This window comes from Quercus robur, chromosome 5 (assembly GCF_932294415.1).
Source record: "Quercus robur chromosome 5, dhQueRobu3.1, whole genome shotgun sequence".
Lineage (NCBI taxonomy): Eukaryota > Viridiplantae > Streptophyta > Magnoliopsida > Fagales > Fagaceae > Quercus > Quercus robur.
Window position 1 is genome coordinate 28,304,042 of NC_065538.1, and position 22,218 is coordinate 28,326,259.

The 22,218-nt window shown below is 36.0% G+C and overlaps 2 protein-coding genes across 3 annotated transcripts; both read right to left on the bottom strand.

The window, feature by feature from the left end:
• Positions 1-217: 217 nt before the first annotated feature.
• LOC126729054 (pseudo histidine-containing phosphotransfer protein 6) lies at positions 218-1,927 on the bottom strand. Of its 2 annotated transcripts, none has more exons than XM_050434798.1 (5): positions 1,695-1,927; positions 1,348-1,478; positions 916-1,059; positions 653-725; positions 218-522 (listed from the first exon to the last, which is right to left on the bottom strand). In XM_050434798.1, exons 1-5 carry the CDS (start codon positions 1,761-1,763, stop codon positions 469-471), a joined length of 471 nt encoding a protein of 156 aa, XP_050290755.1. In that variant the 5' UTR covers positions 1,764-1,927; the 3' UTR covers positions 218-468. The 2 variants fall into 2 exon arrangements, with proteins under 2 accessions (XP_050290755.1, XP_050290756.1); XM_050434799.1 differs by having other exon boundaries at positions 464-522; positions 912-1,059.
• A 16,869-nt stretch (positions 1,928-18,796) lies between these two features.
• LOC126725703 (palmitoyl-monogalactosyldiacylglycerol delta-7 desaturase, chloroplastic-like) lies at positions 18,797-21,611 on the bottom strand. The gene is made up of 5 exons (XM_050430541.1): positions 21,064-21,611; positions 20,815-20,955; positions 20,568-20,708; positions 19,241-19,347; positions 18,797-19,140 (listed from the first exon to the last, which is right to left on the bottom strand). Exons 1-5 carry the CDS (start codon positions 21,523-21,525, stop codon positions 18,948-18,950), a joined length of 1,044 nt encoding a protein of 347 aa, XP_050286498.1. The 5' UTR covers positions 21,526-21,611; the 3' UTR covers positions 18,797-18,947.
• Between the last annotated feature and the right edge of the window lie 607 nt (positions 21,612-22,218).

Here is a 22,218-nt window from a genome sequence, read left to right on the forward strand (position 1 = left end):
TTTTTTTTGAGAAACTTACTGAATGATATATATATATATATATATATATTTTTGATCGGATACTGAATGATATATTGATTGGTCATGTCAAAGAAATACTCCAGTTCTCATATGATTTTGATGCTGAATGGGCGATTGTAGCATTTAATGTCTGTGAATTGACAGCTCTATTAAAAATTTGCAGTAATTATTAATTGGGTCTAAAAGGCAAAGCAGATACTATCAAACTTCGACACAACTTTAAATTTGATTGAATTCATTTGCTTTCAAAGTTACAACCAGGCTTTATTCAAAACAAAGAACAACTCTACATCGTAGGCAGGTGAGCAGATGACAGTGTCATCAAAACCCCATCTCTAACTTCTATTCCTTCTCTCTGGGTTAGCGTGGTTTTTAGCACAGGAAGTTGAAACAATAAGGTGGCACTCAAATATAGTCAAATACACCCTAGTCATTATAGCTTGCTTTTTAGTGTTGCATTGGGTACCTAACTCCAGCTGCTAACACTCGTTGCTGTTCTATCTGTATCAATGTGAAAGAGCCATCATAACATTAGATTTTAGCATTTAATGAATGAGATATGATGGTGGAAATAAAATAGGTTGAGAAATTAAATAATTCACAAGAAAAACTAAAAGCTTGTGCTACATACATGGAACAGTTCGTGCAATTTGTTTTTGAGGTAGCAATACTCATGCTCTAGCAGCTCCAATGCTCTCAAACACCTGAAAGACCAAAATCCCAGATGGTAAAACATTCGCTAAGCAACATGTCTGCTCTCTCTCTCTCTCAAAGTAAAAAGGCAAAAAAAGTTGTCAATTCTTGCTACAGAGAAAGAGGAAGTGTAGAGAAGTTTGAAAAAGTGAAAGGAAAAGGTGTGGAAGCACGAGTATAGAGGAGGAAAGGCGCACCCACCCGGCACGGTTGTTCTGTTCAGAAGCGGCGCGAAAGGCAACGCATACATTTCTGACTCTCTTTGCACCTATGCTTGAGCTACTTCCCATAAACTGATTCAAATGGATTCCAATTTTCTTGTAGTCCGAGAACTCCTTATCCATCCTGTTCCATCACTTTTATTTTCAGGCAAATAAACAAATAAAATTCTAAAGATACAAAATTTTTACAATTTATTATTAAAATAATAAAATCTTTAACATTTTTAGATAGACCATTTCGTTATGCCCCAACAGTTGTTTGAAGAAAAAAGTGCTGTAAATAGTAACTTCCAAATGAGAGGGAGAAAATGTTTGTGACCAAAAAATTAAAACCCATCAAGCAAACCAGCAAGTGAGAACCAAAATTTGAGATGCAATGCACGTGTATGTGTGAGAGAGAGAGAGAACTCACAAAAGTCCTCTGAGGTTCCTCAAGAGCTTCTCGGACTCATGGAAATAGATATTAACAACCTCAGAGACAAAGTTTGGGGAGCTCTCATCTTGAAGCTGCTGAAGCTGCAAGAATTGCTCATCCAATACTCCCTAAAGAACAAGAACAGAAATGATATTAATCAGTGTAAACAAACAAATAGCTTCAACAACTAAAGTAATACATACTTGTACCACTACAAAAATTAACAAGCTTGTATCTTTTCATTTTTTTGTCATTTCTTACCAAGGAATTCAAGCATTAAAACAACACTAGTAGCTCGTTATGAAAACAAACAAGTCCTACAAAAGATTAATTAGCATTATTACCTGGTGGAAGAGCAAAGCGAGCAAACGATTCATGTCGGCTCGCAACCGATCCACACCCAACCCAAGCATCCACACAGGAAGACCCGTCTTGGCTAATCACTTCTTGAACCTAAAAACAGTATAAAAAAAACCTAAGTGGGTTTAACTTTTAAGCCCCAATTAAGCTAATAGATGTCTCTTATTTTTCTTTTCCTTTTTCTTCACTTGCTTCGGGGTTTAGGGTTTTGTGTACTACTAACTAATACTACAAGAGCGGGAATGGAAGCCGGTGGCAACAACTATTTAAAGCCAAGCGGTGGCTTTGGACCCCACTTCTGGCAACAGTGAAAAAAACTCATGTCCTTACAAAGTCTGTTTTACTTGCACGCACCAAAAGTTTTTGACATTTGTTTGGTGGTAGAGAGTATAGTACTACAGTGATGTCCTTTCTGTGGGGATTATACACAACAATTATTATTAAGTTAATTAATATTATAGTTATTCGTGTCATATGCATCCCACGTACGTAAGCCTCACTTGAAAATTTTGAATTTAGGAAGTACAGTGACAAAAATTATATTTGGAATTATGAGAGTTTCAAGTAAAAATGTATGGATGTAAACTTTTTTTACTGAATTATTGGACCCCTGAATTGGGTTCATCTAAAATAATGATAAAATAGAAGAAGAAGAAAGGTGAGGTCATTCTTGCATAAGAATTCCAATAAGTAGAGTAGGAGGACATTTATTTTAGATTTTTGCATCTTAAATTCTTGATAGATTTACATGTAAACATTATTGATAAGATCTACGGCCACCAAAACAACACATATTCCAAAAAAATTTATATCAAGAATTGTACTAACAAAAATGATAAGAGTTATGGTCCATTCCATTTATTCTAAAAATGTCAAAAAATAGAACCTTAACCGGCAACTGATTTGACAAGAGATTTATTAGAGATCTGTGTAGTCCCCACAATACATTACATCAAAGAGAAAAATCATCCAAGTGATACTTTGCATATGTAAATTATAATGATAAGATTTACGGTCACCACAAAAAAAATATTCCGAAATTTTTCATAATAAGAAATGTACCCACAAAAATTATAAGAGATGTCCATTTCCATTTGTTTTAAAAATGTCAAAGAATATAACCTTATATAACATGCGAATGATTTTACAAGAGATCTATTTGAGATCTGAGTAGTCCCCATTATCCATTACATCAAATAGAAAATTTATGCAAGTGATACTTTGCATGTGTAAACAATAATGATAAAATCTACTGTCACTTCCACAAAACACATTCTGGAATTTTGCACGTTAAAAGATATGGTCCATTTAATTAGTTCTAAAAATTTCCAAGAGAATATAACCTCAACATGCAAATGTACCATACAAGAGATTTATTTGAATTCTATATACCTCACAATAAATTACATTGAATAGAAAAATCATCCAACTTTGCACATGTTTGGAATTTTTTGTTATTGTTGATAATTTTGTAATTATAACAGAAGTGTGAGATTTGAATTATGAATATTTTCATTAAGAACACCAATTGAGTACTTGTGCTACAAGGCTTATAGTTGCTTGTGTTTGAAATTAAACCATAGGAAAATTTTTCTTTTACATTGTACGGTATAATGCAAATTTATATTGTAGAAACACAAAAAAATAATAAATGTTGTACACATTTATAAAATTGGTAAATATTTACAACTTTTTACAAATATATATATAACATTATTTTATAGAAATGGTATCTATTTACAACTTTTTATAAATATAAACATTTATAAACTTCATATTATCACATTTTGTATGAATACAATGTAAATTTATATTGCAAGTACAACAAAAATTATATGGATTTTGCTAATGTATTCCCTAAGGGCATACAATAACTAACCATTTTTGGAAAAAAAATTTCTTGGGAATTGAAAAAGTATTGACAATTTTTTCAATTTCCAAGAAAATATTTCCGAAAATGGATGGTTTAATGTATACCTTTAGGGCACACATTAACCAGAACCTAAATATATATAAACTTTATAAACCCTAATTCAAATACACCCAAAAGGATCATCATTTACTCCGTTCCAATTTGTTTGTCTTTTATTTTATTTTGGGATGTTTCAAAATGTTGTCATATTTTTAAACTTAAAAACCATTAATTTACTAAGGTTTTATTTATAATTTATGTACTTACTTTATTTTCAAAATTATTTTTAATAAATTTATTTAAACGAAAAGGAAAATTGTCCTAGCAATGGAGATTGGAGAGTGAGGTCACACGAGCAGTGAGACTGGGATTAGGGTTAAAGAGTGAGAAAGAGGGCGTGCAGTGTCAGTGTGGAAGTTATCGAGGTGAATGTGGGGTATCTACCGGACCAGCCTACAAAACCACAGACTCTGGAACTGTTGAGAGGTGAGGGAGGTGACCTGCTGTCCCCGTTTCCAGTCACCCGCGTGCTGTCTTTTTCTGCCAGAGTGGTGCGGCGTTGTACCACTCACCCCCCACCCGACAACTCTCTGCAACCGGTGATTGTCAGTCACCTCGCCAATCGTTACCTCACATTCAATTCGAAACAATTGTACTATACTGTCAAGAAATTTGAGAAAAAAAAAAAAAAAATTAAACATAACCTTTTTTAACTTTTACTGTTGTTATACATGCTTCCAAACCACATACTCTATTTCTACCTTTTCTCCCTTCACTTTTTATCTGACTTTCTCTCTCTTTCATTTTCGAAAGAATAGAAAAAAAAATTATGAGTAACACACTTCTTATCTTGAACATTATTTATACATTTGTTGAAATGTTATTAAATTACACTAATTAAATATGAGGATGTTAAAAAAAAAAGCCCAGAGATTGAAAATTTAAGGTTATGTTTGGTAACGGTTTTTATTTTTTATTTTCAAAAACTTGTTTTTGGGAATATAAAGAAAAACAAATTTCTTGTATTTTTGAAATAAAAAACATGTGTGGTTAGCTGAAACTAAAAAGATATTTTTTGAAAAAAAAATAGAAATTACTAAAATATGTTCTTATTAAGATTTGAACTCTAACGCTAACTTATTAAATGAGAAAAATTCATTGAATTAAATGCATGTTTTTATTGACTTTTGAAAATCAAAAACTGAAAATAGTCTTTTGCATGTTTTTGGTTTCTTTCACAAATTGAGTTTTGAGAACAGTTTTTGTTTTCTATCCATTTTGGGTTACTAAATAAGTTTTTTAGTCTCAAAAATTGAAAATTATTTTTTGAAAACAAAAAAATAAGGGGAGAAAATAGTTACCAAACTAACAAATTTTTTCATAATTGAGATAATGTGATATTTGTTAATAATAAATAATGATAAATTATAAATTATACCCCTAAAATTTAAAAATTTTAGAATTTAAATTTTATTCTAAAAGAAATGTTGTGTTTTTGTCTCACACCTTGGGTTTCAGTTTTTTTTTTTTTTTTTTTTTTTTTTTTTTTTGGAGAAACGCTTGGGTTTCAGTTTAGTGTGGCTGCATTGAAGGATGGGGAGGAACAGAGCGCCCGGTAAACAAGGTTCTGGGTGACAGAAGGTGGAGGTGGCAGTGACAAGTTCGTCAGAGTGGGCTGGACACGTGGCAAAATGGGTAGTGGTTTACTGCTTGAAGTTTTGTCACTTTGTCTGGGTCAGGAACTAAGAGAAGTTTGTAAAGAATGAATGAATATATGATGATGATGATGAGACTTTTCAAAAGGGAGTGAGTGATGGGGTATATACTATATACGACCCATGGACAGGACAGCAGGGGATGAGGCACAAAATCATAGGCGATTCTATATTATTGGACCACTCATTTTTTTTTTTTTCCACTTAATTATTATTGGACCACTCATTTGTTTACATAATTACAAATTTACAATTCCCTCTTAAATTCATGAATAAATGATTCTAAGAAAAAAAAATCATGAATAAATTCATTAGGTTGGAAACCCTCGAAGTAATTAACCTTATCAATTAGGCAGGCAATTATGTATATTTAAATCTTTTTTTTTTTTAAATCTCCATTGAGATTTTTTATTATTATATATTTTTAGCTAACCGAAGTTGGAAAGGGGAAGGTCGAAATTGAATGAACCCATATAGTTAGAGGCATCCGCCTAATGATCATTGGCATTAAGGAAGAAATATATTAGAAGCAATTTTTTTTTTTTTTTAAAGTATACATGTAGGTAGTTAAAATTTTAGAGTTGGACAAAATTGCACAAAGTACTGCGAAAGTAATCAAACATTGGTGAAAATACATGCACTTTGGCAAATACATTGCTAAAAAATTGAAACCTCAATTCAACCTTGACTAATTTGGAGAATGGCCAAGAAGGCTTCAATTGTTAAATCAACAAACTGGTGGAAGAAGAGGTAAAATGACATAGTAACAGCCAATAGTTGCATACCTTACTCTGCACAATGGATTCTCTATAGGTGTATGAGGGATCGGTTTTGGCAAGAAAATATTTCCCTCAATACATGCCAATTAGTTGTCCCCTCAATTTTATTGAGCGGATGTGTGTGAGGACAAGTGGACAACAATTTCTAATCTACAAGTGGATGAGACGTTGCTTTATGAAATTAAATGTGATAGCTCGTTGTGGGACACGATAAATATTGATGTGAAGGAAGTTAGGGAATACTACTTTTAAGGATGATTGCTATGCTTGATAAACTAGAGGAAATGATTTGTAGATTGGTGACCAAGTTGACTGAGATGATTTCATAGCTTGGTCATTGGTCTAAAGCTTAAACCGACCCCCACAATATGGCAGGTAGTTTCAATCCATGTAAAAAAAAAAAAAAAATTAAATGATTAAATTGATTACTTAAAAAAAATTACTAGAGGTGTTTTAACTGTTCATATTTTAATTTATGGAAATTCAGTAACCTTGAAGGTTAATTGGGATTTTAGATGAGTGATTCTCTTATCTTATTTAAAAAATATATAGATATTTGAATTACTTATTATTTTAAAAAAATATTTATTTACACAAATGTGGGGCCCGATAGTTTCTGGGCCAGGCCCACTTGCTCGCGGGGAGCCCACAAGTCCAAATTGAAAAAAGTTATGGCCCAAGCTTAAAAGTATAAGGCCGAGGATGGCCCAGATATGCAGCCGAGGACGGTTTAGTCCTCGGCAAGCCTAAAGCTCCCTGGACAAAAGGGGTAAAAGAGAGCTATAAGAACAAATCCATAAGAAGATCTAAAATATCTCAGGGAAGTTGTCCTTAATACCCTTCACTGATAAGACTTTACACCTAACGGAACCTGATTTTTAGGCTTTATTAACCATCCCCAACAATTCTGGGATTAGATTGACGGGACAAATATCAGTCCTGGAAAAGTTGACCCTACACGTGGACGAGGGACAGTAAACGTAGGGTAGTATAAAAGGAAAGGTAAACTAATTAGAAAAGGGGGATCCCATCTCACTTCCTGGGAAAAACTCCAGGGATGAGAATGCCCGGACAATATATGTACACCACCACGGAAAACCCACCGTCGGGTAACCGGAGAAAGACATTAGTGCTCCTCGGACATGATCCGAGGAGTCCAATCCCCCAAGTTACAAAGTTGTAGGGCTTGGATATCCAGGCTGAAGCCTTTTCTTATCCGAGTTTCCCTAAAGTCCGGTTTGGACCAACGCCCTGTGATCAAACGCTAGCCTTTCAAGCCCACTCTCTACAAATCTTATTATGAGGGATCCTTCACGAGCGAGCCCAACGTCATTGTTGGGCCGTTTGAGAATCGTGTCCCTACAATTGGCGCCGTCTGTGGGAAGGCTTGCGCGTTGGCACGGGTGGCGCATGAGTCAACTCTCTGGCAAGCAGAGATTCGCGAGTTTTTCCCATCTCCGGCGACGTGCAGTCGTTGATCTGACATAAGCTTCTGCTAGGGGCTACGCCTTGCACTGCTAACGGCGCGGGCAGCTCTAGGGGCTTCCGGCCTCAAGCCAACTCTACCCACCCTGGCCTAGGGGTTAACCTTCGAAAAATAAATAAGTATAGAGAAAAAATTACTTAAAAAGAAATCTTACAAGTTTTGGACAGAACCAAGGCCTTGTATGGTCCTCGGACCCAAGCCTATGGGGAAACCAAGTACAAAAAAGAAATCTTACAAGTTTTGGACAGAACCAAGACCTTGTATGATCCTCGAACCCAAGCCTATGGGGAAACCAAGTACAAAAAAGAAATCTTACAAGTTTTGGACAGAACCAAAGCCTTGTATGGTTCTCAGACCCAAGCCTATGGGGAAACCAAGTACAAAAAAGAAATCTTACAAGTTTTGGACAGAACCAAGGCCTTGTATGGTCCTCGGACCCAAGCCTATGGGGAAACCAAGTACAAAAAAGAAATCTTACAAGTTTTGGACAGAACCAAGGCCTTGTATGGTCCTTGGACCCAAGCCTATGGGGAAACCAAGTACAAAAAAGAAATCTTACAAGTTTTGGACAGAACCAAGGCCTTGTATGGTCCTCGGATCCAAGCCTATGGGGAAACCAAGTACAAAAAAGAAATCTTACAAGTTTTGGACAGAACCAAGGCCTTGTATGGTCCTCGGACCCAAGCCTATGGGGAAACCAAGTACAAAAAAGAAATCTTACAAGTTTTGGACAGAACCAAGGCCTTGTATGGTCCTCGGACCCAAGCCTATGGGGAAACCAAGTACAAAAAAGACATCTTACAAGTTTTGGACAGAACCAAGGCCTTGTATGGTCCTCGGACCCAAGCCTATGGGGAAACCAAGTACAAAAAAGAAATCTTACAAGTTTTGGACAGAACCAAGGCCTTGCATGGTCCTCGGACTCAAGCCTATGGGGAAACCAAGTACGTAAAAGAAAAACCATAAGTTTTGGACAGAACCAAGGCCTTGTATGGTCCTCGGACCCAAGCCTATGGGGAAACCAAGTACACAAAAGCACAATCGAAGTTCCCTACTTCCCAGTCGACTGCTCGCCTCGATTATCTAGAGATTATCAGTCGTGGACGGTATTCACACGCTTATCACAGAATATTCAACTGTTACCCCGATTAGTTTCCTAAGTTTGATTTACTATGAATTATCGATATAATGCCTGGTAGTATTGGTAAATTAGAGTTAGTTAGATTATGTTTCAAGGTATCTTGCTCTAAATATTCCTGAAGAAACACACCCATGGAGCACATCCATTCACAAAGTAGTCTTGCCAAAAGATCAATACTCAAAGCATGTAAATAAATTTCTATTTTTACTAAAACAAAGAAATAGTACAGCGTACAATGAAAAGCTGGAATCGGCTCATGTCAGAGCTCAATACATAATTGAGTAGGAAGATACAAGAAAAAATATATAAAATAATGCCGAGGAGCAGTACAGACGAGAGGTCGGCTACTAAAGCTAGCCACATAATCAAAAAGAAATATACAAGAGAATAAGAGAAAGCCGATGAAGTGGGTCAGAGGAGAGGTTGGCTACAGCTCCAAGACCTTGCTCTTCCTCAATGCTTTCACATGCCCGTGACTCAGGCAGCAAAAGAAATCCAACTTGAGCCTGACACCGCTGAAGGAAAGGTGCAGGGAATTGGAAGCTGAGGGGCTTTCTCTAAATATTTGCCCGCCACAAGGCAAAGGCGCTGACGGCGGAGAATCTTTCTTCTGACACGCCAAGATTCTGGCATGAACAGAACCTGCTTCGGATTTTGACTAAAAGGGGGAGAAACACCCTTTCCCCTCGGTCGAAATGGAGTATTCCCCTGAACTTATGCTTCCTGTGCCCATACTTTACTATTTTGAGTCTCATGAGGACACGGCGCTTCTGTGGCGGAGAGAGTTCTTCCTTCCCAACTTTCGCCTCAAACATGTTATGTTAAGGGAGGATAGCACTGAATATAGGAGTTGTGATTTGGGAGGAAACTGAAGGAGCTGTGTGTATATAAAGCAACTCTCTCTCCCTCCTATTTATTTGAAAAGATAAGATGGTGGCAGTCAACTCACGCAGCGTCCCAAGGAACGCTACAGACAAAATGGCTCAGGCCCAACTTCCAACATCAACTGCAACCACAAGATTAAAGGAGCCTTGTAAAGACGCACCTCGAACACTGGGACATCAGAAAGTACCGCGTGGCCAAAGATTGCATAAATACCTCTTAATTCGTGGGCCTAGTGAATTCGCGGCCCAGGCCCGTTCTGCATAAGGGCCCAGGGACTATGGCCCACGCCGAGGAATAGCCGCTGCCGAGGGCAACCTCCTGCTCGGCGACTCGTGATATACCTGAAGAAAGGGAGATATTGAACTCAAAAAGTTTTGGACAGAACCAAGGCAGTGCATGGTCCTCGGACTCAAGCCTGTGGGGAAACCAAGTACTCTAAAAAGTTTTGGACAGAACCAAGGCATTGCATGGTCCTCGGACTCAAGCCTATGGGGAAACCAAGTACTGGAAAAAGTTTTTGGACAGAACCTGGGCCTTGTATGGTTCTCGGACTCAAGCCTATGGGAACGCCAACTACTCGGACGGGAAAGTACTCGGCTCCAATACTGTAAAATGTTAAGGCCAGTATGTTAAGATGGCAAAATGACCCCTTATTCAATAGCCTAAGGAAGCTGTTCGTTTTGCGGATGACATGTCCTTGGATAGTTACTTCTTACACCGTATCGAATACTCAGTCCTCATCTTGGCTAATTTTGAGGTAAGTGTCGTCCTTCCCTGGTCGGCATTGCTATGTTAAGTAATTTTGTTAAAGTTATGGTGGCATCTTTTTATTAGCACGTATTTTGGCCTTAGTTGTCATTGGTTCAAATGCTATACTATTGTGCCGAGCAGTGCTTGCAAATTTATTAAAACATATAAACAGAACATGCGAAGTAGAATAACAATAACTTTTATTAATATGAAAAATTATTACAACGTACAAAGAAGGGCTTAAATAAGCCTATACAAAAAATTAATTGCTAAGGCAACAATAGCATCCGCAATACAGATCAATAAACAGTCAGGTGTCTTTTAAACTCGCCTTCAAAGTCTCTCCAATCCCTGCCTCAGTACTGCTCATATCGAGAGAAGAACCTTCTTTAGAAAAAGATGAAGGGGAAGGAAGAAGAATTGGAACACATGGAAACACTTCAGCAAGCTCTTATCACCAAGGAGCGCGAAGGAAGAAGAAGATGGAGGACATGAGCAGAAGATGGAGGAGATGAATGAAGAAGATGGAAGACATGAGTAGGAAGGAGGAGAAGAAGAGAGAGAGGCAAAGGGGGACGCTAGTGAACAAAGAGAAGAAGAAGCAGGGGCACTTAGTCCCTACCCCAGTCCTGACTCCTAACACGCTGGCGCCATGTTAGATATGCTCGTGAGAGAGCGGACGGTGGTGATAATGGATGTTTTTGACTCAGTCACACCGAAAGTGAGATATGACGAGTCCCTGCTTTGGATTTTGGCTAAAAGGAAGGGGAGACAAATCTTGAGTCTCTGCCATCCTTGCCCTGACCGAGCCATCTCAAGCTTTATTGGGACATGGCGTTTCTGGGAAAGGAATGGTTTATGCATGGCTGACTACTATGGTGAACGTATTATTGGATAGGGTGTAACCAGAGGGAAGAAGTGAACTCTGGGAAGAGCCTGGGGGATTCAGATATGAGAGAATCACCTTTTGTCTTCTCTCTTTATATAAGGGACGAAGAAAAGGGTATATAACACGTTCAGATTCCCAGGGAAACCTACATATAAGAATACGCCGTTTCGTTCTCCCACACCATCAATAACCGTCAGATCTGGGAGGCCTCGTAAAGGGAGGATATTAAAGACGCGCCTCGAATACCCAAACGGCATAAGGATAACGTGCGCAAATTAAGGGCAACAGCTCGTAGACCGGTACATTCCTTGGGCATGTGAAGAGTTACCCGCGTCCTTCAAGGGCTGAAATGAATGAGCCATAATAAAGGCTCAGCATTACCAAAACCCACCTTTCCAACCAAGATGTTGGACAGCAGGGTTTTGAGGGGCTATTGTGGGGCCCGATAGTTTCAGGGCCAGGCCCACTTGCTCGCGGGGAGCCCGCAAGCCCAAATTGAAAAAAGTTATGGCCCAAGCTTAAAAGTATAAGGCCGAGGATGGCCCAGATATGCAGCCGAGGACGGTTTAGTCCTCGGCAAGCCTAAAGCTCCCTGGACAAAAGGGGTAAAAGAAAGCTATAAGAACAAATCCATAAGAAGATCTAAAATATCTCAGGGAAGTTGTCCTTAATACCCTTCACTGATAAGACTTTACACCTAACGGAACCTGATTTTTAGGCTTTATTAACCATCCCCAACAATTCTGGGATTAGATTGACGGAACAAATATCAGTCCTGGAAAAGTTGAACCTACACGTGGACGAGGGACAGCAAACGTAGGGTAGTATAAAAGGAAAGGTAAACTAATTAGAAAAGGGGGATCCCATCTCACTTCCTGGGAAAAACTCCAGGGATGAGAATGCCCGGACAATATATGTACACCACCACGGAAAACCCACCGTCGGGTAACCGGAGAAAGACATTAGTGCTCCTCGGACATGATCCGAGGAGTCCAATCCCCCAAGTTACAAAGTTGTAGGGCTTGGATATCCAGGCTGAAGCCTTTTATTATCCGAGTTTCCCTAAAGTCCGGTTTGGACCAACGCCCTGTGATCAAACGCTAGCCTTTCAAGCCCACTCTCTACAAATCTTATTGTGAGGGATCCTTCACGCGCGAGCCCAACGTCATTGTTGGGCCGTTTGAAAATCGTGTCCCTACAACAAATATCTTAAAAGGCCGTATGAAAATTAATATTGTTTCTATGATGCCAAAAGCAATTTGAATTATGACATGTACTGCATCACTCTTTCAAAGAATACAAGTATCTTCTTATTTTTTTACTAGCATGCCAAGGGATTGTCATATAAAAAATGTTAAAAGTATTACAAATTTTACTACATAAAACATATAGGCTAAAGTGACAACAAATATGATTGATGGACTTCAACCACCTAATAAAGGAATGTTTTAATTATTTTTTGGTGATTGGTAATACATCAGTTTAAAAAATCTATGTAGTAAAATTTATAATATCTCTAATATCACTCTTGTCATATTATCTTATGGGTAGGGGTGGCAATTCGTGTTCACATTTTGGGTTCGTGTCTTATCAAGTTATGAGTATTTGGTTAGCTATATGAGTTGACTCGAACCCAACCTGTTTGGTAAACATATCAAGAATCCTCAACCCTAACACAATTTGTTTATTAAAGAAGTTGACCCAACACAATACGTTTAACCTGTTTAATTAAAAAGTCATGTAAAGGTCAATACAAATGACCAATTTATAACTTGTTTGATTAATAGGTCATACTTGACTTGAACAATATGTTATCAATTCTCATATATCTAAAATTAAAATACAATTACAATCATAAATTTAGTATATACATATAATTACAACCATAAATTAAACAATAATAACAAAAGCTAATACCTTTAGGGAAAAATGCTCTAACACCCTCCTAAACTTTGGGGTAGTTGCTATGACACCCCCATGAACTTTTAATTTAGCCAATTTAGTACCTAAACTTCATGCATGTGCCAAATCACTACATATGTTTATATACTGTTAAAACTAATGTTTGAACTCACGTGAAAGACACGTTTAACAAAAATTACCAAATCCCAACCGCAAGTGAACCGATTGAGGAGAGAGAAACTTAGGGCTTAGTTTTGAGAGAGAAAGACAGAGGAGATCAAACCAGATCCACCGTTTGTGGCCTCGTCAAAGCTAGAGTTTGTGTTTGGCCTCCGATTGCACTAGCAGTGTTTCCAAACGCGCCATTTGTATTTTACTGTTCAACAACATGAAATTGCTGTTCGTGAATTCAGGTTTTGTTTATGTCTAAGGTTCTTTTAAATTTGTTGTTGTGAGAAATGTCTGGGATGTAAAAAAAACACGTTTTCTTGTGCAATTTTATGTTGTCAGACAACATCGACACCATCTCTATTGTCTTTTGTGTTGAAGTGAAAATCCTAGACTTTAAACCATTGCAGTGTCTTGGAGCTTCTTGTATTGTTTATTATTATTATTATTATTTGATTGATTCAGCAAGCCATACAAATCTGGGACTTTAAATTCTCAAAAAAAAAAAAAAAAAAATCTAGGACTTTAAAAGATTTAGACTATAAAATTTTCCGTAGTATTATAAATATGTACACCTTGTTGTAAAAAATAAAATAAACTCCGGCTCTGACAAGCCATGAATGGCGGATCTGGTTCGATCTCCCCTGTCCTCTCTCAAAACTGAACTCTAATTTTCTCTTCTCTCAATCAGTTCACCTAGGGTTGGGATTTGGTAGTTTTTGTTGAACATGTCTCTCACGTGTTCACACGTTAGTTTTAATAGTATACTAACAGATGTAGTGATTTGGCACATGCGTGTAGTTCAAGTACTAAATTGGTTAAATTAAAAGTTCATGGGGGTCTCATGGCTACTACCTCAAAGTTTAGGGGATGTCAGGCTATTTTTCTCAAACATTTATAAGCTAAATGGGTCAAATAAGTCAAATGGGTTCGCATGTTTGAACCTAAACACGACCCATTTATTAAACAAGTCAGCTGTGTCGACTTGAATATGATTTAAACTAATTTAACCTGAACTCATAACTTGTTTATAAACGGGTTAATCATGTTGGGTTTACGGATAATGTCAAATTTTGCTACCTCTACTCATTGGTTACAACCTAGATTAGCTTCATGTGTCAAATAAATAGCCTTGTATAAATTAAATGGTCACAATTGAGATAATTTGATTATTGTACATATTTCATGCAAATATGGCATATCCTTGGTGTATTACGAATACAAATCCTTTGTAATACTTTTTGTGTTTCACTTTATGTTCTACCAATTATGCATATGCCGTGTGTTTGAGTTATTTCCATTTTAAACTTTTGTTATTTTATAAGGAAGTAAAAAGAATACATAGTAAACTGTGATTGGTGAAGTATATAAATATCGGTCTTGTATATGGGAACCTTATATCATGAAATCAACTTTTATATTGCTAAAAGTTTTATAGCTCAGTTAATTGACACTTTCTGATGTCTTTAAGATATCCAGAGTCCAAATTCCACTTTATGTGTTGTAACTATCGAATTATGTGATATATATATATATATATATGGGAATTAAAATGTATTGAATAATTTCACCATCTTTTGAATGGGAATAAGAGAATAAGAACACCACTAAATACATTAGAAAAGGGAGAAAGTGGGGACCAAAATGTAAAAAAGAAAAAAAAATTAAACGGTATGTTTCTATAAGGAAACTCATACATAGCTTGTGTAACATAATTAAAAGAGCTAGCTAGTCCGAATTAATATTTTTTACAATCATATCATTTTTTTTTTTAGCTAATTATAATATGTTACTCAAATCTTTTCCCACCTAAACCCCAAACATTTTTTGTATGAGCAGATACTAATTCAGCTACAAGGTTATTGGCCATCCATCCATTCATACTTACTTGATGGTTATTACTACGTTGTTTTTTTTTTTTTTTCCTTTTTCTATATATATTTTTTTAATAAAATCGATTCCTATTGGAAATCTCCAATAAAAATAAATTATTCAGTATTTTCAATATATTAAACATTTTGTTCTACTTCTACCTATGAATCTCGTATATGGGTTTCTCCTTTATATGAGAAGGAGATGTAGTCCCTTGGGTATTCAGAATCATTCCTTGGCAAGTCTTGAAATTCTAGCTATAACTAAGACCTTTTTCTTTTCTCCTTTTTTTTCCCCAACTCAGAATTTTTGGTTGTTTTATTTGTTTTGTGAATAGAATATAAATGCATTCATCAAAAGGAAACCTCGATGGAATTAAACAAAATAAGTTCTCAATCAAGCCATGAAATTTATAACAGGGTTGTGCTGGTAATGGAGAGCATATTATTTATTGCTGCATATGACTCTAGATATGGTATTCTTTTATACTGCTTTAACCATACAGAGTATGCAGGAGACCTACTCTAAATGATGGGTTTTGCCATAGTTTAGTTTCACAGTTCACTTGTGAAGCATTTTAATTTGATTATAATTACCTCGACTTACTCACTTGAAAAGCATGCTTAGAACTGACGTAAGCAAGCTCTATAATATACTTTCTAATATGAGACTGTGCATGTGTTTTGTCAGATTATATTGTATTGATTGAAGTATTTTTTAAGCCATGTTTTTATACTTTTAGCACACTGACCCCTATTGCTTGTTTAAATTCATCTCGATATCCAAAGTATTTATTTAGTGTGTACAAAGTATAACAATATGTTACTTTCTCCTCTCACATTATAACAGGTTTCTCCATTAATTTATTATGAGATTTAATATTCATGTTAAATGAGTAAGTACTATGTTACGTATTTAAAAAATAGTTAATAATACCACTGCACACTCTTGGTGCGATAGTCACTCCACAAGTTTCTAAGAATGAGATTTACACACATATACACAGATTAGGTTAGAATAGAATTTCTATCTTATAAATAAAAAGATTAAAAAAAAAAAAAAAAAAACTTAATAATTAAAATTCAAAATTGGAAGTGTTGTGACAAAAGATCCCCAACAAAGAAAAGTTATGATAGGGTATGAACCTAAATTGACACACTTCTAATCAATCTTCAATCGAATCTGGTTCCACTACAAAGCAGAATCAATATGAGCCTTATCAGCTCTTTACCATCCTCACCAACAACCCCAAAAGAGTCCAACTTCAAATCCACAACTACTTCATATATGGTACAATCTTCAGCAAATAATAATTGCAAATAGCAACGATACTAGGAATAATCCTAAACCTTAGACAGATTCCTCAATTAAATTATTAGAAATAAAGGGAGAGAAAAGTACGAAAGCATGCTTCGCATTGACGTAAGCAGAATAGAATGTTGGGGGAGGAACTGAGAAGAATTGCTTTGTTTTTGGAAAGAACTTTTGAAGGCGACCATATCTATGTGAAAAAAACAGCTTCTCTTTGAACATTCCTATGTAAAAATAGAAAAGCTTCTCTTTAACTTAGGCTTTCGTAATCATGCTCATGCTTTTTTGTGCTCCCGTGCTTACTTGCTATAGCCATTATTCATGCACAACAAACTGTTCTTTTTGTCCCATCATTCTTATTATAATTTTTACACTTTTGGCTTCGAAATTCCAAATGTTGGGGATAGAGTTTCCTTCTTCCTTTAGACCCCTAAAGTTGGTAAATGTCTCATGTTATTCTAGTGTTCAATTTTCAAACCAATGGTACTGCTATGAAGTTGATAGGGGATGGTTGTTATATATATAAAAAACTATAAAAGAGAAAGAGGACTCATTGCTCGAGATAGTCACATTATTTACACAGACTCTTAGACTGGTTCATATATATATATAGTATGGGTAAAATGCCTAATGTGGATATGGGTTTCAAGGTTTAGGTTCAACTCTAGAAATATCATATTCTGCGAATGGCATTGGGAAACTATAGTTATTGTTGTCCTCGCACCTTATAAAAATGACATTCTCATCTATCTGTTTGGATGTCCGTGCTCAAAGGATATACTTTTTAAGGGTGTATAGGGGTTGTTTTGGAAGCGTGAGGGCATCATTATAATTTATGTTTTGAGTCTTTAAGAAATTCATGCATTTATATATATATATATATATATAAACATACTATATGTTTATTCTTTAATACCTACGTCATCTTTTTTTTTTTTTTTTTTTTTTTTTTTTAATTTTACCTGTTAGTATGATAATTATATTAGTATATATTAGTTTCCTAGTATTCTTCCCTGATTGAGCTAAAATCAAGGACCTATTACTGTGTCCTTAATTCTAGCTCTAATCAAGGACGATCTTTTTGTTGAAATGATTTTTGTCTCTTGGATGAAGGTGAAATTATAAGATGACTTGGGGTTTGGAAGATGGCTTTGTGAAATTTGAGTCAAGGTAAAGATTTGTTGGAAATTGTCTCAAATTTCTAATTTAAATTGATTTGGAGTTTCTTGGTGTAGAAGTAAAGGGTATTCCTTGTCCATCGAGAAAAATATTTATTGTGTATCAAGAAATGTATTCAATTTCACAAAGTAAGAGATATTACATATTCTCGAGTGATTCTCTCATATCCTGGAAAGCCAAGAAACAAACCACAGTTTTAAGATCATCTGCGAAGCAAGATGTTGTTCTATGACAACCACCACATATGAAATCACTTGGTTACTTCAGTTACTTAAAGATTTGCACATCAAACATTCCAAGTAGAAATCCATATATTAGCCAACCCAGTTTCCATGAAAGAAAGAAACATATCGAAACGGTTTGGCGCCATTTGGTCAGAGCTAAAATACAAGAAGGTGTAATTAAGACCTTCCACATTGCTAGCAGTCATCAAGTTCAATAAATTGTTGTGCAAACTGTGGCTTATTGACATTTGTATTCCTAATTCTGCTTTAGACATGTTGAAGCAAGATTCAGTAGCTGCTGTAATTTTTAAGGGGGAGTGTTACGAAAGAGACGGATTCAGAAAAGCATCAAACGACAGTGCTTGATAATCAGGACAACCCATTAAATAAAATGTAACCATTGTGTATTGCAAGCAATTCTCGAGATAAAAAGAAAACGGTGTCGCTTCACTTAAGTAGTGCACGAGATGTCACGTGACTTTCAGTAGTTCGTTATTAATCATACACATGTTGTATATCTATTGGTCAAAGTAATTAGATTAGTGGAGTTTGTCAGGAATTTGGTTATTTCCTCTTCCTGCTCCGTTTTGTATATAAATTGCATAGCACCATTCTCTTGTAATTATTCAGTCATATTCATTAAATTCATCCAATTCTATCTAGAGACTAATTTTAACAAAAAGAGAAACAAGAAAGATAACCACACGGGATTGTAGTTTAATGGTAGGAGTACTTGTCCCAGTATGCAGAGAGGACCAATTCAAGTGATAGCTCTAGCAAGACTCGTGTGGTACACGTGGTATTATCTATTGTTGTCACATGGTGTGGGGTAGATGAGCCCACATCAAAGACCCTCTTATTTAGCCAAAAAAAGAAAAAAAAATAATAGATATGATTTGTATACATTATTTAATAACTTTAGCATCCACAATATATTTATCATACCATATGATATTTGACACTTACAGAATCACGAAATGGCCAAATTCAATTGCCTAACCAAGCACATGTATAAAGCCCACTTTTAAATGGCCATCCTTTTCTTCTGAACCTCAGTTGGTACCTTCACATCAGTTGCCAATCTAATAGCTTGTAGAAGTTTTACTACATACCAAGTCATGTCGAGCTCCCACCATTCTAGGCCATGTCTAGCTGAGTACTCAAAAGCATGGTGGTTATTATGCCACCCCTCTCCAAATGAAACTAATGCCACCCACCTAAATAATCACAAATTCCAAAACCATAAATAAGTTGCCAAATTTTAATTTGTTTGAAATATTATATACTGTATATCTTAGACTTCAAAAGTTGTAATACCCGTTGTTCCTAGACAAATCACCAGTTTTCCATGGTTGCTTTCCCCATACATGGCAAGCCGAATTTATAAGCCAAGTGATGTGGTAAACCCATACAACCCTCAGACCCTGCAATGACACAGCAGCAATAATTAAGCTTCTATTACAAATTGGAAAAGACTTGTATTTGATGCATTAGAGAATTAAACAGGACAGAAGATTGACACATGGTCATTATTGAACATGTGTCTGTCATATCCAATACTTCAAATTAGTTGAAAAAAACTAAATGACTTACAAATTTCGAGGCTAAATCTCCAACTTAACTTTAGAAAGGATAAATTTCACATTCTTGCTCCAAAATATATATATATATATATATATATATATATATAAACAAAAGAAGCATAAAAAGAATTTCAAAGAATACCTTATCAAATTATCAAAAAACTGAATATTAACGGTTTAGAGGATGAGAATGGATTGAACTGATTTAACGGGAACTCAACTAGTACGGTAGTACTAATAGAATTTGTCTTTATTGAAACCCAAAAGCCCATTTGCTCTTGTGGGACAAACACATCACAATCTAATATCAATTGTCCACTTCCATTGAGCGCACCAAAACGGTCTAAAGCTGAGAACTACTTGCAATGTTAGAGGTCAGCCCACTACTTGCATTGTCTAAACTCTGTTAATTTTAGAGTGGAGGTCCATCTTTTATTTTTGGCTGAATGGAGGCCCATCTTTTAGTACTTCCTGTTTCATTGATTTTTTTTTTTTTTTTTTGATGGGCTGTTTCATTGAATTTGTGGCTTACATCAATGAAACAGGAAATTTCACTGAATAAGTCGCCGCCATAACAAGTAGTCATGAGTCATCTTTTAGACTGAAAAAGCTTACAATCACAAAAAAAAATAAAATAAATAAATTTCACAACTTCTTATCACAACTGTAACATGACAATATAATTGGTGAAAAAAAAAATAATGGGTCTATGGGTAAGTGATAGTTAATCACTTACAGTTTACCACATTAATGTTGTACCAAAAAAAATTGTGGAATAATTTGTAATCATAAAATTACTCCTTTAAATTACAGCCTAATAGTATAGGACTGTGCTACACAGTGTGACAACATGCTTATTCTTACAATTGACCCAAAAGTTTCTCTTTACCGAATTGGTAAAAGACCCTGTGAACCTCATTGAGGGTTTTTCTTCTTTTTTTTTTTTTTTTTTTTTGTGTGCGTGTGTGTGTGTGTGTGTGGAGATTTTTAACATCCATCCAGTCCCAAGGAATTCAGTAGAATATAATTTTATGAGAATAAATAAACAAACAACTGCTTACCATTCCCCACACAAGGAAAGGGAATCCTCCCAAGCCATATAGCAGGACACCAAGTGCAATAGGATGAATAACGTAAGTCTTCTCAAGAAACATATAGAAGGGCTGCTTCTTTAAATCCCCAACATTGTTTGGTCCTCCACACTGCAAAACATACCAGAAACAATAGTAATCTACTACACCCAAATACACTATCATTTGTCCTTGTTTGTGTGGAGTTTTGAGTGAGAAATATAGTACTAATTCATACCCTCTCATTAATAGAAGTGGTATCAAAGAGCCAACCAATGTGACTAAACCAAAATCCAGCAGTGGGGCTATGTGGGTCTCTCTCAGAATCAACAAACTGGTGGTGGTACCTATGTGTGCTCACCCAGGTAATTGGGCTCCCCTGCAACTCCAATGGAAAATAACAAAGTTGTTTTTAAGTTGTTAAAAGTGTTAAAGCATGAACATTTTATAAGACCATCAATAATCAAAACAATGAAATTCTACAAACCTGAAGTGCCTGAGTACCACAATAGGCAAAGAAATACTCAAGCCATTTAGGAACCTTGAAACTCCGGTGTGAGAGATTCCTATGAAATGATAAAGTAATACCAAAAAGACCAGTCACGACGTACAGTGCCACAGCCACCAAAAGTGCCCTCCAATTGAATTGAAACGGTGCAAAAAGACAAAGGCAATGCATTGCCAAAATAACAGAAGCAGTGGCCAAATCATAAGCGTTCCATTTCCTCCCAAAAAAGACTCTCTTTTGACTCTTCACGACAACGTCCGATAACAAAATTCTCTTAAACTTTGCTGCCTCTGGCTCTGGTTTTGACTCTGCTGCATCTACCAGTGCTGCACTAGTTATATCTGGGACTAATTCAGCCTGTCCTGGCCGGCGGGTTGCGCAGTGGGGAGGAGAAAATTGGTGGGCTTTGGGATTGGATGGTGGAGATGTGATTAAAGCCATGGATGAGGCCTGTGTCTCTATGTATGTCAGTATGTGTATGTTTTTGTGAGAGAGACTAAAGGACTTTTGGAGTGTTAGGCGTGTTTTGATGGAATTTGGGTCTTTAGTAGAGAAAAATTATTATGCACTTTCGGAGCATGGAAAAATGACACTCTCTCATCTCACATTCATGTGGGTCCACCATAAATTAAATGAGTAGACCTTACCATGAATGTGGAATGAGAGAATATCATTCTTCATACTTTAGGAGTACCTTCTTTTTTTTCTTTTTTTCTTTTTTCTTTTTTTTTTTGTTGAGAGAGAGGAGTACCTAAGTATTACACCTTTAGTAGAGTAGAAAAATGTTGGATCAATATCTTTTATGCTATTAAGAATCTAAGATGTACTCGGGTTTGGGTTTTTTTTGGATGTACACCTTTAGTAGAGTAGAAAAATGTTGGATCAATATCTTTTATGTTATTAAGAATCTAAGATGTACTCGGGTTTGGGTTTTTTTGGCTGTACTTGCCATATGTGCTGGTAGGATACTTCTACAGAATTTTGTCTCTGGTTGTTTTCCTTTTCTTGTTTCAACAATTCCCGAAATGGTTAGGTATTATCTACGATAACATTGCCAATTTTTTTTTCTCTCTTTCTTGCCATTAGATTCAATGTAAGTGCAACTCTCTACCTTGGACGCCAAAGATAGGCCCT

Coding starts and splice junctions, on each gene's coding strand:
- LOC126729054 (XM_050434798.1), bottom strand. CDS start 1,763: ATGCTTGGGTTGGGTGTGGATCGGTTGCGAGCCGACATGAATCGTTTG. Junction 1,479..1,694: donor TCGCTTTGCTCTTCCACCAG/GTAATAATGCTA, acceptor CTTGTTCTTTAG/GGAGTATTGGATGAGCAATT. Junction 726..915: donor GAACAGAACAACCGTGCCGG/GTGGGTGCGCCT, acceptor TTGGTCTTTCAG/GTGTTTGAGAGCATTGGAGC.
- LOC126725703 (XM_050430541.1), bottom strand. CDS start 21,525: ATGGCTTTAATCACATCTCCACCATCCAATCCCAAAGCCCACCAATTT. Junction 20,709..20,814: donor CCACTTCTATTAATGAGAGG/GTATGAATTAGT, acceptor TATGTTTTGCAG/TGTGGAGGACCAAACAATGT. Junction 19,348..20,567: donor CTTTCCTTGTGTGGGGAATG/GTAAGCAGTTGT, acceptor GTGTCATTGCAG/GGTCTGAGGGTTGTATGGGT.